The sequence below is a fragment of the Carassius auratus genome, chromosome 1 (assembly GCF_003368295.1).
Source record: "Carassius auratus strain Wakin chromosome 1, ASM336829v1, whole genome shotgun sequence".
In the NCBI taxonomy this organism is placed as follows: Eukaryota; Metazoa; Chordata; class Actinopteri; order Cypriniformes; family Cyprinidae; genus Carassius; species Carassius auratus.
The window spans coordinates 30,341,589-30,358,801 of record NC_039243.1 but is presented as its reverse complement, the minus strand read 5'-3'; the positions used below and the strand labels follow the sequence as shown (position 1 = coordinate 30,358,801).

The 17,213-nt window shown below is 36.3% G+C and overlaps 1 protein-coding gene across 3 annotated transcripts in view; it reads left to right on the top strand.

Annotated features, from left to right (window-relative positions):
- Positions 1–2,841: 2,841 nt before the first annotated feature.
- The window catches only part of LOC113107091 (paired box protein Pax-5-like), a 40,022-nt gene continuing 25,650 nt past the window's right edge, over positions 2,842–17,213 (top strand). For 2 of the 3 annotated variants that reach the window (XM_026269314.1, XM_026269295.1), the window contains exons 1-5: positions 2,842–3,222; positions 11,235–11,400; positions 13,062–13,259; positions 14,247–14,311; positions 16,373–16,498. In XM_026269314.1, the coding sequence (XP_026125099.1) occupies positions 3,177–3,222; positions 11,235–11,400; positions 13,062–13,259; positions 14,247–14,311; positions 16,373–16,498 (601 nt within the window). In that variant the 5' untranslated portion in view covers positions 2,842–3,176. Of the gene's footprint in view, positions 3,223–6,258; positions 7,560–11,234; positions 11,401–13,061; positions 13,260–14,246; positions 14,312–16,372; positions 16,499–17,213 lie in introns of those variants that run through there. The other variant, XM_026269304.1, reaches the window with a different exon arrangement.

The following is a 17,213-nucleotide window of genomic DNA, read 5'->3' as shown; positions in this document are numbered from 1 at the left end:
ACCTAAACCTAACAACTACCTTACTAACTATTAATAAGCAGCAAATTAAGAATTTATTGAGAGAAATGCCATAGTTAATAGTTAACAACTTTTACCTATTCTAAAGTATTACCACACATTTTAATTTAAAAAAGGAAAGGATACACCATCAATAATGTCCTTTGCATGTAAAACTAATAATAACACAGCATTGGCTGAAATGTCTCTCTTTAAGCATGGGAAAATTATGCATGTTTATGAGCTAGTTATCATTACCAAACAAATTCTATACTAAAATTACCATATTTTGCTGAATATGCAGAACCATAAAACTAGATTTCCTTCAAGAAATTTCAAAATATTCCTGTATTCATTTGTTTGTTATTTGATGACAGTGTTGCATTTTGTTTCCACAGTAGACACTATGTAGTCCTATGTATCCTAGGTATTTTGTGGAAACAGTTGGTATATTTTTGAAAGGGATACTAAGGGAAATAAGAAAGCGCAAAAAGTGTGCTTCTGTCATAAACACTGAGGGCCAGATGATGCATTCCGAGTTTCTTCAGTTGCTTTGTTGTTGTTTTTATTAAAGTTGAAAAGACAATTTTGGATCATGCAGATGTGAGTTTGAGTGTGTTAATATTGTGGGAAAACACAACATTCGTTTTATAGACATCTATTCATAATGCATCCACACACCAAATGAGTTAAATCAAAAATGGAAGCGTCGATAATGTTGTTGATTTTCTTTGTTTACTTTTTGTTTTGTCCGCTTTACTGTCGCGTCTCGGTCAAAAGCAATTATTTCCGCTTCCAGCAAAGAAACAGCCCAAATTCCCTCTTATTAAAAACTCTCCGAACTTTAATTACTTTATTAATTACATTAAGAAGGAGACTGAAACACCACGTTTTGTAATCCTGTCACGTTAAGATTGCATGGGTGGAGCAATGTTCCCAAACGGAATAAAAGAACTGCAACTTCACACAACAAAACTCTTTAGAAAATTATTATTCTGTCTTCTATAAATGCATGCATTACTTAAATTATCTTAATTATTTTAAATAAATTATATGATATATTAAATAATTTAAATATTTGAATGTGCACAATTATATTTCCAAGCATATTTAAGTGGTTAGAGAGCAATTTAATTCTAAATAAATTATGTCTTACAAGTTTACCATTGTAATCATAGTTTCTGCAAAAATAAACATTTTTGTTAAACCAACCATTGCACTACAGTAACTCAAACCATACGGGTATCCTTACTGCCAAAAAACATAAGATCCGACAACGTTTCTTGCCTTTTTTCTTTTAATATACTAGTAATAGCTTTACCAGGTGATAAAAATATCAATAGAAGGAGCATTATTATTAGCCCTATTATTATGATATAAATAAAAATAAATAAAAATATAAAAATAATAATGTTTTAATTTTACATCTTACCTATAAAAATATATGTGTTTGTTTTTATTGTAAAAAAAAAAAAGAGTCAGCGGGAAACGGCTCATTTTCATTGAACCGATGAATTAGAATAAAATTCACAGAACTGTTTTTTTTTTTTTTAAACTCGATGTCCTAAAAATTCTTCAAGTGTTTTGACCATCGTGGATAACAACTGGTGTAATATTTTTGTTATTGTTGTTGTTTATTAATTCCATGGGTGGCTTAAAAAAGAAGCCCTGTGGTCCCAAGTGTGAAAAGAGGTGACACGAAGGGAGAAAGGGGAAGAAAGAGTGGACGCTGATGCAAGTTTATGTAGAACAAGTTTGGCCTTTGATCTTGGAGCGGAGTTGTGTGTAGTGACGCGTTTCCCTCGCCTCGGGTCTCCGTGACAACAGACACATGCACAGTAATCTCTCGTAGGAGCATCACAAGCACAAACTCACACTGCATGGGGCTGAACCTTAAAATTCAGCCCCACTTTAGAATTATTTTATTTATTTTATTGCAAATGCATACAGGCGTCCCGTCACGCGCGAAAAATATTGTAATTAAATAACTGACCTCTGGGCCAAAATTATCTGAAACAAGCCACTCCGTATTAAATTAATAGGGTCTAAAGCCTCATTCGTTATTCTGCCTGTAGCCCTCTATCAATGGAACATGGCTTTATGAGGCGCGATTAAATGAGCTACATTTGTTGTTTTCTGAGTAGAGGTCAGAGAGTGCTGAACTGCTCGTCTATCGCATTGTTCAAAGCTCAATTGTGTCTGTGTCGCCCATGAACCTCGAGACCTCAGATCATCGCCTGTCATCACCCTGCGCGTGCATTCACGTGCATTGTTAGGAAAAATCAAAAACTGTCAGCAAAAGTCTTGCTAGGTTCATCAAATGATGCTTTAAAAATGCAATAAAAAATGCAATATACACAACCAAAAAAGCTCCACCATTTTAAACTTATTATTATTATTTTGGCACATTTATTATAACGCTTATGCTGCTATAAACCTTATTAGACATGCAATATTGCTTTACATAGCTACCATTCGTGAAAAGTTTGAAATATCTAAAATATTAATGCATAATTTATATAAACAAAATGTATAGGCTACTATTTTTATTTCATAATAAGTGTTTAAAAACTTAATATTGAAAGCTATTGTAACGTTTTCTTTGACTTTCTTAAACCTAAAATTAGCTCGGTTACTCTTCATGCAGATGTTTTGTTTTTATGCTATTCATTTATTTAAATAAAGATCATGTTCTGCATTTCACTTAGGCCTACTGAACCCAAAATCCCTTGTCAGCATGAGAGATAGAGAGAGCGAAAGTTATGCTAAACAAATTACCAGATACACGCACGCACACCACTGCCCATATCTGAAGAGGAGAGCGGACGTGTGTGTGTGTGTGTGTGTGTGAGTGAGAGAGAGAGAGAGAAAGAAAGAGAGAGGCAGAGAGAGAAAGAGGAAGAAAGAGGGCATGAGCGCGCGGCTCTTTCTTGACTTTGCCCCATAATCGTTTCACGCTTCCTTCGGAGTCTCTTTTCCTCCTAAAACGTTTAGTCTCACTCCAGTGAACACCTGCAGCGGCGCAACAGGGAGCGGAAGAGTCACGTTATTTCAAACTACTGTTCGTCAGAACCACTGGTACACAAAAGAGCAGAGAGAACAGCAACAGTGGACTTAGGAGCGGGAACTTTTTTTGTGTTCACCCCTCCACCCTCTCGTCCCTCTGTCCAGCCTCTGGGATGGACTTGGACCAAAAGGGTCCATCTCTGCGCATCGGACGGTCGGGTAGGGCCTTGTCTGTTTCTCCATTTCACTTCTACTAATAAAACTGTCTCTCTTTTACAAAACTAAACTGATAAATACAGCATATGTGCACTTGTTGCATGGGCTATATGTCTTTTATAAAACTGCTTGGCTTTTGGATTGACCCTTATATTGATATGAACGCTTGGTGGTTCATCTTTTGACACCTTTAACATCAAAAATGCGCGAACAACATTGGCCTAGAAATTCTATGAGCTTGCATTTTGGCCACACCTTTATTGACTCTGTTACTTTGACAGCATCGTATTTGAGCTTGAAGTGTGCTGGTTTGGGCCTATTACAGTCCAAAGGAACAATGCAAATTTTTATAAAAACATAACTCTTGAAACCAATGACATTTCCTGTCACACAGTGAGGTTGTTGAAAGCTGTTTGCTCGACTGAGTGTGAGTGTCTATACTGCAGATGTTTTCATTCAGGATCCAAAAGCATGAATTATAACTGTTCAGTCAGTCCATGATTCAGTAGCATATAATTCTGTGTTTTCGTCCTTCACGCGTCACATTTAGACGTCCCAATGAAATGGCGCGTGCAGTTAAGATTTAAGATTTATAATTATGCGGCATCCTATATTTTGGATCTCGTGTTTTTTATTTGTCTTGTTTTACGGGTAAACTTTTTTATTGTTGCCCTACAACCTTCAATTTGACCTTGACCTGGGACATAATGTATAGAACTGATTTAACTTTCGATTGATGTGAAACACATTCTCTACTTCTCACGAATAGAAAATATGAGTTTTTTCTTTCAGTGATGTGATTCATTGCACTCACGGCCAACTTGGAGTGTACTGGAAAAACAGGTGTTTGGCTTTGACTCTGATACTCTGAAATATTTTATATAATAAATAATAATAAATAATAATATTTGCGCCCACTTCTGAACACTATTAGAAATGTTACTATATTTATAATGCGTGTTTGCTAAAGATTGCTTTAAAGATTTTCAAAGCGTTACTAATAGATTGTTTTTGATTTGACAACAAATGGTGTGAATGCTGTATAAAAAAAAAAAATTATAAAAAAAAAAAAAATATATATATATATATATATATATTTTTTTTTTTTTTTTTTTTTTTTTATCCAAAAAATCGAAGCCAGAACCAAAAGCAAACTGTACATGATTTTAGCTGTTTTAGTTTGACTTGTTTGTATAATTAATTTGCTAAATGCATATAAAAAAAGCTTTTGGGGAAACTGTTATAAGCAAGAGATTTCCAAAAATGGGAGTATTTAATCACGTGGGCCAGCTAGAATAGATTAGATAGATAGATAGATAGATAGATAGATAGATAGATAGATAGATAGATAGATAGATAGATAGATAGATAGATAGATAGATAGATAAGGCAGACTAAAATAATTCAGATAATTTACTCGAAAGATTGGGGGCCGGGTTTGTCTCTAAGTATAAGAATCGAAACAACAGCTAACAAATAAATGAGTCAAATGAAAGCCGACAAGGGCTTCATAACATTAATGAAAAGGTTGAACATAATTGTTAATGTAGACATAGGCCTATTATTACATTTAAAATGGAAAACAAATCCTGCAAATTCGGCAATTTGCGCTGTTGGCTATTTTAACAATGCAACACATTTATTTACTGATTTCACAAGTGTGTGTGTGTGTGTGTGTGTGTGTGTGTGTGTGGCTAGCCGACGTGATCCTGCTTCTTCACACGAGGCCCAAGGCTCGCCACCTCGTGGCACTTACGGAACACCGCGCAGAAGTCGAGACTTAACACAGAACATGAATATGTGTGAAGCACTTGGATTTTGAACATGAAGTACAGGATTCCAGCGACTTAGGTTATTCTGAACACACAGGCAAATGCGTGTAAGGTAGTTGTGTTTTTGGTCTTAAGTGTAACTAGTCACCTGAGATGCACCAAAACCTTCTCGAAAATGTTCTTAAACAAAAGATAAAAGTTCAGTTTTAGAAGAGTTAAATTTGAATCCAGGCAATGGAACATCTCGGCAGAATGTAACACACTGAGAAACATTTATATAATTTGTTTTATTTCGTTCCATGTTTCGCAAAAAAAAAAAAAAAAGTTTGTGTTTGTCAATTTACGTTTTTTGTATATAAATAAATAAATATATAGGTAAATTAATAAACATATACACCGATAATAATAATAATAAAAAATCAATTAGGTATGCGTTCCAAAATGAAATAGGCCTGCTTTAAGTTAATTTATAATTTGTTAAGTAATTAATCAATTTACTTCAAGTATGATTTTCTTGTTTTCATATCGTAAATGAACTAAAGACAACATTAATGTTTATAAATACAATAACCCTAGTATAACGTTTAATTTTTTAAATATATTGTTATATTATATATATATATATATATATATATATATATAATACTGATCACCATATTGCTATATCAAACTCAACAATTATAACCACCATTATTTAAAAAACACATCACCTTTAGTCAGCTGTACTTAACATGACTAAATACATTGTTCTTAAAAATAAGTTGGAAGGCAGGTCATGAAAAATTATTTGGCACAAACATCAGCGTGGAACAGCGCTCGTGTCCGTCAAACAATGAAGAATCATCTCTGGAAGTCTCATTAAAAACAACGGATTATTGATTATTATTCAAATGTAATTAATGCATACTAATTCAACATTAATTAAAATAACAATTTAACAAAATGTACATAAACATATAAATAACTTCCATACCAAACAGAAGTCGTATAATTGCACGTGCAAGTGCCATATACAGTTTCCAATAATGTGCAAATACAATTCTGTTTGAGAAAATCTGTTCATTTATTTCATACGAGTAATATGTTTTATATGCTTATAGCTCGGTAAAATGCTGCAATGTGTCAAAAGCCAAGAGCAATATTTTAAAAATGGTTTACCAACGCATGAGGCGTATTCATATAATTGAAAACATGCTGAGGCAATATCTCATTATTATCTATATATTAATAGGAATTGACTGAAAAGAGTGAAAATGGATATTTTAAAATGTCAATTTTATCCCCTTCCTTAATTGAAATTAGACTTGGGATCAGCGACGCCAGAGAACCAACTTCGATTCAAGACTCCCTATTTGTCAGTGCACAATTGGGAGAGCACGTCATTTTCATATTGGCCCAGTGTTAGCCAATCGGTGTCGTCTCTATCTGAGCGCGACTCAGGGTGATTGTGACGGTAGAGGTGCAGTGCTCCGATAGGTAGGTTTATCTTGATTGACAGTCTCGCTCGGGCTCGGTAGTGGATTCAGAGCGCTGTAGCTTTGGCGCTGTCCACACTGGAGCAGGTTCTGAAACGCGCCGCGCGCTCTTGCAGTGTTTGCGCGGAAAGGACGGAGGCTCGACCGCTGCTTCTCAGCTCCGGAGCGATCACTCTGGAAGACCACCTTTCGGCGGACATCCCTTGCCACAACACAGACAAATTCCGTGGATTTTTTACGCACGTACCGAGTGATTCAAAACTTGTCCTCTTCGGGACATTTATCGGATTTTTTTCCTCCAAAGTTCAAATGCACAATGGCTATTTTTTATTTTCTGTTTAACTTTGGCAAACATTTTGATTCGGGGTTCATCTCATGTACTTTTTAATTTCAAATGTCCACCGCGTACGTCTATTGTTTGGGATTCTTTTTCCTCCTAGGAAGACACGCGCTTTGAGCGAGTAGAAAATCAAGATGCAATGGATGGCTTTTACGTGAATATAAGCTACAGTGAACATGGTTTCTCAGAAACCTCACCAGGATTTTACAGATCTCTGGTAGGGACGCGCTCTGACAGTCAGTGAACCTCGGTCACAGTTCACGGGTCACGGTCAGTGGAGCGAGGGTGCCAATATACAGCTTGGAAACGAGACTTCTACATTTTTATCTATGAGTGTTCGGACTAATATTACAATTGGTATATCGCCAGGACTTTTCTTGTAATCCGGTTTTGATGAATGCACACTGATGTCTGAGTTCCTTCACTCTGGATTTGTAGAGGGTTGTAGGGTTGTACCCTGACCGACCATTTGCATATACTTAATAATGGATCAGATAAACTGTAATTTATGAATCACATATCTAATTTTACTCTTGACCCAAGGACCTAGGTCTTCATGTTCGATTGTTTATTTTCCAACCAAAGTTTCTGTGGACTTCCACACTGCTGAAACTGGTTCATACGCACAGACCTTTAAAAGAACAAGAACAAGTGCAGGACGTTAAAGGATTTTTGGTGGTTTTTCAAGGGAAGGCCTGTCCTGCAGACCGATGGAAATCCACTGCAAACACGACCCGTTCGCAGCGATGCACCGTAAGTTCACGGCACACTTTCACAATGCTCTCAGAACATTCTTCTAATATTCCTTTCAGAATTATAATATCTAAAATATACTCGGATTAAAGCTAATGAAAGCGAAGCACTGTCTAGCTACTATAATACCTGGTAAACTTTAAATACGGTGTCTTTTTTTTTTTTTTGCTTTTTTTTTTTTTTTTTGCTTTAGGGAGTTTTCTCTTAATTAAAGACCTGATTGCTTTTTTAGAGCTTAAGCCTTCTGTTTGACAATCCCTTGGGGAAAGAGAGAGGGGAAGAGATCGAGCTGAACTTGAACCGCAGATGAGAATATGGCACACAGGCCCCTGTAAACAGGACACTTGTGAGGCTAAAAACGAAAGCTGAAGTTGCTCACTGTGGGGGAGAGATGTGTGCTCACTCATTCGTGACATGGCGGACCCCGGTGGTCCCTCAAGATACCAGCTAAGGGCCTCTTTTCTCTTTCACTTTCTTTATTTCTTGTTCTTTTTGCCGCCAGCGCGCAAACAACAAACGCTTACACACTTCAAATCTTAATGAATGGGTATTTTGAGTGCGCAAAACATGCATTGGAACAATTTTTATAATTCATATAAATATATAATACATTATTAATGAAAAAATGTGTATACAGTCCTCAATTTGTAAGAATTTTTTTTTTAAATGGAAAATCCCAGTGTCTTTGTTAGCAAAACCAAGAGCTGCCAATCACATTATGCACCCTGAAAATACAATCGTGATCTCTCTCTCTCTCTCTCTCTCTCTCTCTCTCTCGTTCATTTTTTCTTTCTCTTCCAGTCTTCTCTCTCATCGATGAATAAAAACCCTCACACGCCAAGCCGCTAAACTCACATACGCGCGCACCCTCACGCGCACACGCACATCTTTGTGAAATGACATCTATTGGCACGGTGAATGAAACGGTGGATTAGACGTAGCCTATACACATTTCAGAAGCTAGAACGAATCACGTTTCCTCTCCGTCACAATATCTCAACACAATCCGCGGGGTAACACCATTACACCGAAAATGTCAAACGGTGCAAGCCTTAAGAATGGACAGTGACACGAGCCTGCGAGACTTTTAGAGAAGAAACAGAGAGCAAGAAGACTTAAGGGTGTTTTAAACTCATACTCATCTTTGAATATTAGTTTTTAAAAACGTCTGATCAAAAAAAGTGTGAGCTCTTGTACAATTTAAGTTATTAGCCTATATTTAACACTCCTTCTGTTGCAATAAATTAGATGTTAAGTTTGTTATTATCCCACGAGTATGGCTTTCTAAATTTGTTACAGTTTTATTCTAAATTGACATAAACGACGAATGCAAATTAATATATTATAACATGAATTTTTCGAGAGATTTCTAATAGCGTGTCATTTTTTCTTATTTAAATGTAAATAAATACATATTTATTGTCAATAGCATGAAAAACTATTTTAGTTCTATTTAGAAGTAGAGCGTTTAACAGTACGCTTATATATATATATATAGCCTATATATATATATATATATATATATATATATATATATATATATATATATGTGTGTGTGTGTGTGTGTGTGTGTGTGTGTGTGTGTGTGTGTGTGTGTGTGTTTTTTTAAAGTGTCATATTGTCCTCTTTCTGTGCTCTGAGTTTCCCTGCTTTTTATTATTATTATTATTTTTAATAATAAGATACATTTTATGTAAATTATACTTAATGTCTTAAAAAATAAATAGGCATTATCAATGGGGCATTAATTATTAAGCTACGTTATTGACTTGAGCAAGCCATATGACAAAATAACAATTAATCTGTCATAATATGATCTAGTCTGCAAGTTTATAAACAAATTATTAATAAAAAAAAAAACGTTATTTTGTTTTTAATCCTCAACGCGTTTTTCTATACAAGATCAATGTAAATGAGTATCTGTGATTTTAATTTCAAATGTTGCCTCTTTTCCGAAGACACAGAATGTGTCCTGCATGACTGAAGGTAGTCCCCATAGACAGTAAAAGAAGGCAGTCCCTCGTTTCTTTCTTCTTCTTCTTCTTCTTCTTCTTCTTCTTCCTCCCCACGAGTGTGTTTGTTGGAGCACGCCTGGTGTCACGTCGCTCTGTTTGGAGCGGTTTAATCGGAGCGGATCGTAATGGAGCAGCGTCTCTAATCGGGTTTATTTTCTGGATGGGGGAGCATGAATGTCTTTCAGCCGCTCTCGCTATTTCTAAACGGAACCTGCCTCGAAATCAATCAAAGCTCTAGGAACACTTCGATTTATAAGCCAGCAGTATTTGCAAAAGAAACGGGGAAAGTCTTGGTCAGATCACAGCTGAATAGTTTGTTTCGGATAATCCTTAATAATGCAGCCTTTTCTCTCTCTGTGACACGCACTAATATTCAAACACACACACACACACACACACACACCCACACACACACACACACACACACACTTACTCATGCACACACAAACTTGCTCTATGCATAATTTAATTGTATGCATGCTTTGTAACTATAAACCAGCGCTAATTAAAACTTTAAATAAAAGTTTAGAAATAGATAAAATACATTTGAGGTAAATTTATCTAAAAATTCAGTGATGCATTTTAAGCTCTTCCTGGAGAAGAAACATTTTATACTCATGTTTCAGCTCAGTTTGATGTATTTCACTTTTTTTTTTTTTTTTTTTTTTTGTAGATACAAAAAAATAAATAAAAATAAATTCCCACCATTTAAACAGGAGATTAAGCAAAAAAGCGTTGTTTTAAATAATTTATTAATTTAATAAAAGCTTCCATCTAAAGGACTTACAAATGAGGTGATCTTAAAAACATGTTTGCACAGCAGATTTTTAATGCACATCTTTTAAAAATCAATTTAGCTTGTTGACCTAAATTCATCACTTTGTTTGTGTTCAAATAATTAACTGTAACTGAAAAACACATAAGAAAGAAAACAGAAAAGGAAACTAAAACATTAATAGTAAGGAAAAAGAAAAAGAGGCTATCTGAAACTGAAAACGAAATGCGTAACAACAGTTGTACCTCTCAGAAATCTAAAAGCTCAAATCACTCACTATATGATTTTTATTTAATAGGAAAAGCTTCTTCCTTTTTTCCTTCTTCAGCCCACTGATGTGAGAGAATGAAAATGACATGTCGCTGGGTTTTCATTTTCTGTCAGCTGAACTTGTGTATTTAGAGATGGGTATACAAGGCCAGTAAGGTCTGTTTGATGTGGCCTTCTCAGATGTATTTAAGATCCATTACCCTGTAGTTTGGATTAACAGATACCCCCCAGTTCTTTTGTGTGTGTGTGTGTTAACGTGCTTGTGTGAGTTCCCCTTCTGAAACAATCAGTATGATAATATGACAGATTGACTGCCGACCAAGGAGGTCCAACTGTGCAAAAAAACACACAACAAGAATTACAGACAGACACATATATACAAATACTTGAGTGAAGAGGTCATGTGCAGTTCTCTAGGTGACCACCAGGGGCAGATGTGATAAGATAAGAGGAGAGGAAGAGACTGCATAATGGTAACCTTCAGGTCAAAGACACACACACACACACACGCACACACATATGAACATGGGACAGGAACACTTTTTTTGCTCACTATGTGTCAGCTTCAGTATTTAAGGGAGATATCATTTGCTCAGGTTCCTTTTGTGTCTGCAGGGCATGGAGGGGTGAATCAGCTGGGTGGGGTGTTTGTGAACGGCCGGCCCTTGCCTGACGTGGTGAGGCAGAGGATAGTGGAGTTGGCCCATCAGGGCGTACGTCCATGTGACATCTCCCGCCAGCTCCGGGTCAGCCACGGCTGCGTCAGCAAGATTCTGGGCAGGTGAGTTCTGCTTCTCCACAACAAAAGTGTAGAAGCACAGAAGAAGTACATGCTTTTTTTTTAAGTCAAGGGAAGTAACTTGCATATAACATGTAATTAAAATACTATTACTATGGTACATGTCACAATAGTACCACATTACTTAATTGTGTGGATCGTATTACTTCCATATTCGAGTGCGGTATATATTATTTAAAACATTGATATATTATTTAAACTATTATTTAATATGTTAACATTCAAAATGTAAAGGACACGTTATATATATATATCATTTTAAAAATAAAATTATAATAATATTTAAAAATATTAGAGACATATTTTAAAACAGTATAGTGTACAATAATAGTGTAGCACATTTATTTTTCACTTCTCAAGCTGCAAACAGCATTTGGGTTGGGGAAATGTGTTTGTAGTCTGCGCTATTGAACACACACACTTCTATTCCCCGTGCTATTTTATCCACAACTAGGCTTAGTCTTTTCCTGGAAAACCAGCTTGATGTCCTCTATTGCATTCAAACAGTGGGGCCAGTATGTGTTTGGAGTCATGCCTTTACTTTGTAACCCTGCTTTCATTCTTTCATAAAGTCAACTTTAACTTAATCCATAATAAATATCAAATTCTGAAATATCCACACACTGATGAATGCTTGATATTCCCTCTGCCGTCGGTTCAACTCGAGGCTGACTCAGCGCTTCCCTTCAAAGATGACACGTTAAAATAAAAATATTCTCGAATATTCTCGAAACTAGAGTCAAAGCACCTTCTTTCCTTTCTGTCTTTCTCGGAGAAAAAAAAGAAAAGATTCATCACATTTTACATTTGCATCAAAATGACACTGGCACCATGCGTCTCCTGAGGAGGGAGGGATGGCTGGAAGGACAGAGAGAGAGAGCAGGAAAGAGAGGAGGAGACGGAGGAAGGGGTTAAGGGGGAGGAAAGAATTTGAATGGATAAAGGTGTGGATTAGTGCTAGAGCCTTTAGCTATATCAAAAAATGTGTTTCCCATTGTTCTCCTTTGCCTCCAACTCACTCAACCGTTACTGCGGCGCTCGGTGTGTGTGTGTGTGTGTGTGTGATCTTCCCTCCCACTTACTGCTCAGGCAGAAAACACACTGATATGTGGGCTGCAAGTGAGGTTTGAGTAAATAAGGCGTATGACTATTCCTTGTTAATCAGGGAATTTTCTGCACCTTGATTTGGTGTGCATTTCATGCCTGTTCTGTATGAGCTTGCTTTTGGTTTATGTTTGTGTGTTGTTGAACCTTAACTAAATTAAAGCAGTTAGACACAAGAGATGAATCAGAACACCAAAACCTCCCTTGACCCAGGTAAAAAAAAAAATCAATACAATGCATAATCATATATGCTTGATAAAAAACACTAGCAAAAGCAAAATTAATAATATCATAATATAATAACTATTCAAATGGGTCAGTAAGATTTATTTTATTATTATTTGTAAGAAATTAGTACTTTTATTGAGCAAGAATACATCAAATTTATTAAAATATATATATATTGACTTGAAAGGTATGCATTGGGTCTGTGTTCTGACTGCAAGGTTTTACAGATCTATGAAGCTGGATATGCACATGTTCTAACTTTCTGTATTTCTTGCCTGGTGATATACAGCTCTCTATCTTTCTGTCCTCAGGTATTATGAGACGGGCAGCATCAGGCCAGGGGTGATCGGAGGCTCCAAACCAAAGGTTGCTACACCCAAAGTCGTCGACAAAATCGCTGATTACAAACGCCAAAACCCCACCATGTTTGCCTGGGAGATCCGAGACAGACTGCTGGCAGAGAGAGTGTGTGACAATGACAGCGTGCCCAGCGTCAGCTCAATCAACAGGTGTGTGTGTGTGTGTGTGTGTGTGTGTGTGTGTGTTTGTGTGTGTGTGTGCGCGCGCACTGGAAAAATCAGCAATTTCCACCTGATGAACACATTTCATAATATTTGACAATATTACAGATATGTTTTTACTGTATTTTTTCCCCAAATAAATGCATCCTTGCTGAGAATAAGAGACTTTCAAAAAACATGCAAAAATGTCGACCCCAGACTTTTGGATGCTACTGTACCTTTAAGTGGCACAAACCATTACGTTTTTGAACAAGCTGATCAATAGATTAGAAAAGGGACAGAGCAATGCATGAAGAAGAAAGAGAGAGAATGGGGGGAGAGACGTGGATAAAGGTAGACAACGGGGAAAAAGAGACACATATTCATGAGCAGTGTCCAGCTCACTGGCTCAACAGCATGTGTACAATGACAACCTTTCTCAGAGAGAGAGAGCAAGATAGAAAGACAGAGAGAGAGAGAGAGAGAGAGAGAGAGAGAGAGAGGGACGAGAGAGAGAGAGAGAGGAACGAGAGGGGAAAAGTGCTTTGAGCAGCCATGCAGGAAGTTTGAGACTCTGCTGCCATGTCAGCCTGCATGAGCCACTTCACACACACACACATGCATGGACACACACACATACACACACACACACACACACACACACACACACACACACGCACACATGCATGCATGCACACAAACACACACACACACACACGCACACACATGCAAGCATGCACACAAACACACACACACACACACACACACACATGCAAGCATGCACACAAACACACACACACACACACACACACACACACACACACACACACACACACACACATATGCATGCACAGACACACACACACACACGGTTGCACACAAACACGCACACACACACTTTACGTGCTTGCATATTTATATTAAAGCATATATAATACCCACACACCTCTACACATGATAAATCCTTACACACTGTTCGCTCTTACTTTGCTGCAGGATCATTCGCACTAAAGTCCAGCAACCACCCGGCCAATCAGGAGCTGTATCTGCCCATAACTTAGGTAAGAGTCAAGTTCACAACAACTTTTGTCATATTTCAAATTACTCTAAATGCAAAACCTTAATTCTTAAAATGCAACATGGAAGCTGAGCTTCTGGAAAAAAAAGTGTTGACACTACGGGTCAAAAGATTTTGGGTCAGTTTTTTTTTTTTTTTTTGAAATACTTTTATTCAGCAAGACTGCATTACATTGATTTCTTTTTATCAAGCTTTCTACAAAAATATTCTGCAGCACAATCATTTTTTTTTTTACATTTATAAAAGTCTGAACTGTTTCTTGAGCTGTAAATCAGCATATTAGAATGATTTCTGAAGATCATGTGACACTGGAGACTGGAGGAATGATGCTGAAAATGAAGCTGTGCATCACAGGAGTTTATTACATTGCTAAAACACATGAGATCTAATAAAAAACTGAGAATAAGAAGACCTAAAGAAAAATACTAATTGTCTCTCCATTTACTTTAAATTAAATAAAAAAAAACATTTATTTCCAGAAGGTTGCAATAAATCAGTTACCCTGTAACACTTATGTAAGCAGGGCTGTCTCTGTCATAGACATTGAGGGGGACTGTGATTTTTAAACATTTACCGTAGATTTCGATCTCCCCATTCTTGAACATTTGATTAAATCCTTGAATTGAATCCTCTGACACTCCAGTGCTGCCCCCAAAAACCAAAGGAGAATCTCCAAGAATGATCTGAGATGTCGGCAGCTAATAAAGTATTGAACTGCGCTTGTCTCACTGCCAGTAATCTTCATAATCGCACACCTCTGCTTAATCTAAATTAATTTTGCACGCACAACGCTCGCCAGTTCTCCATCTCTCTCAGATTATGATGATAAATACTTCTCATACTCAGGCGGAAAATTGAAATTTAGGGATTTTGAATATAAAGCATTGGCTTAGGGTTTCCATTCCTCGAAGTGAGGAGAAAAAAAGTGCAGAAGAATACGAGAATCAGATAACTGAAACGATAAATCGAGAGTAAAGAAATGGAGCGATATGCATTCATTACATTTTCCACCTGGTTAGCAAACGAGAGCGGGTGAGCAAAGACGTTTATCTTTTTTCCGAGCGATTTGTTTTCTTTTTTCCCCACTCTCTGTATTTTAGCACAGTCTGTTGGGATGTTGGGAAGTGAGATAAAGAGGAAAGAGAAAGCATGAAGGGCGGACGAAGAGAAGAATTTATGTCCTTGTCCCCTACCACCAAGACCTCACAGACAGCCAGATCTGTCGAAAAGCTGTTAGCTTGTTAGCCTCTTATCCCTCAGGCGGCAACATGTTGCCAAAATAGAGTGACAGACAGTTTTTGGTGAAAGCTCTTTGGCATGACTAAACTGGAATAAAAAGTGGAAGATAACTACTAAAAAAATAAAATAATAATAATTATTTTATTATATATATATATATATATATATATATATATATATATATATATATATATATATATATATACATATATATATATATATATATATATATATATATATATATATATATATATATACAGAAAAATAAATGAAAAATTTAAAGCCTTGAAAATAAAACTTTATTAAAGGGATAGTAACGCAAAAATGTTAATTCTGTTATAACTTATCCTCATGTTGTTCCAAATCTGACTTTTTTTCTTCTGGAACACAAGAGAATAATATAATGATTACAAGAGGAAGTTCACATTTTATTTTATTTTATTTTATTGTATTTTATTTTATTTTATTTCTTTATAATTTAACTTTATTCAAAATGAAAGTCAATGGTAACCCAAACTATTCCTTTAAGTATTATGCCATAAGTTTATTAGTATATATATATTTATATAGTTTAGATTGTAGAATGCTATTAGTTAATTAATCATAATATTTATTCATGAAATTTAGCTTGGAAAAATATTGCGAACACAAGGTGTAAGCATTTTTAACTTATTTTTAGAAAGATTTTTCTTCATCATGTAGACTCCAAATTGTCATCATAAATATAGTCCAAAGTGAATGTCCTGTCAGTGCAATGAGCATCAATAATGATATCCACCATGATTACCTCTCTGTAACTTTCTAGCCTCTACAGTGGCAGTGACCCAGGTATCCGCAGTAACCAGCGACGCTGCAGGCTCCTCCTACTCCATCAGTGGAATTCTGGGAATCAGCTCACCTGCCGATGCAAGCAAGCGGAAAAGAGATGAAAGTAGGTCTAAATGTGTGCTATGTTTTTGTGAGCGTTAACTCACTCTTATCTTAGCCTCAAGTATTATTAATGCTGTTGCATCACAGAACGAGTTTATTACATGCAAGACATTTAGTAACTAATGAGACATTCTCTCTACAAGCAATTACAGAACAAACAAAAAAAAACAAATACATCCTATATTCTTTGTTCTTCATTCTTTCTTTCATTCCTATGCACAAAATCATTTCAGTGCACACACACATGCACACAAGCACAGATGGAAGTTGCTGAACATTGACAGATGCATCAGAGCAGGAGGGGGATCGGACACCGCTGGCACGTCTTAGATAAATATCTCTATCTAGGGGAGGCACATTGTGTGCATGTGGATGTGTGCACGCGTGTGTTTGCGCACATGTGTCTATTAAAAAGCCATTGCATGGCAGACCCCTGTAGTGCATGAGGGACTCCAGATGTCACTCACACATGCACAAACTCTCTCTCTCTCTCTCTCTCTCTCTCATATATATATATATATATATTACACCAGTAAAAAATAAACCTCTGTTTCTCCCGCTTTATTGCACCTCCTGCTGGCAGAGAATGCATTTGCATTTTCAGTAATGCTGTTTATGCAGCAAACATATTTTGCTTGTTATCAAAAATAATCTACTCTAGAGGAACTATTTAGCTGTTGTTATTGATTCTGTTTGGAAGTCTACAAAAGCATGCA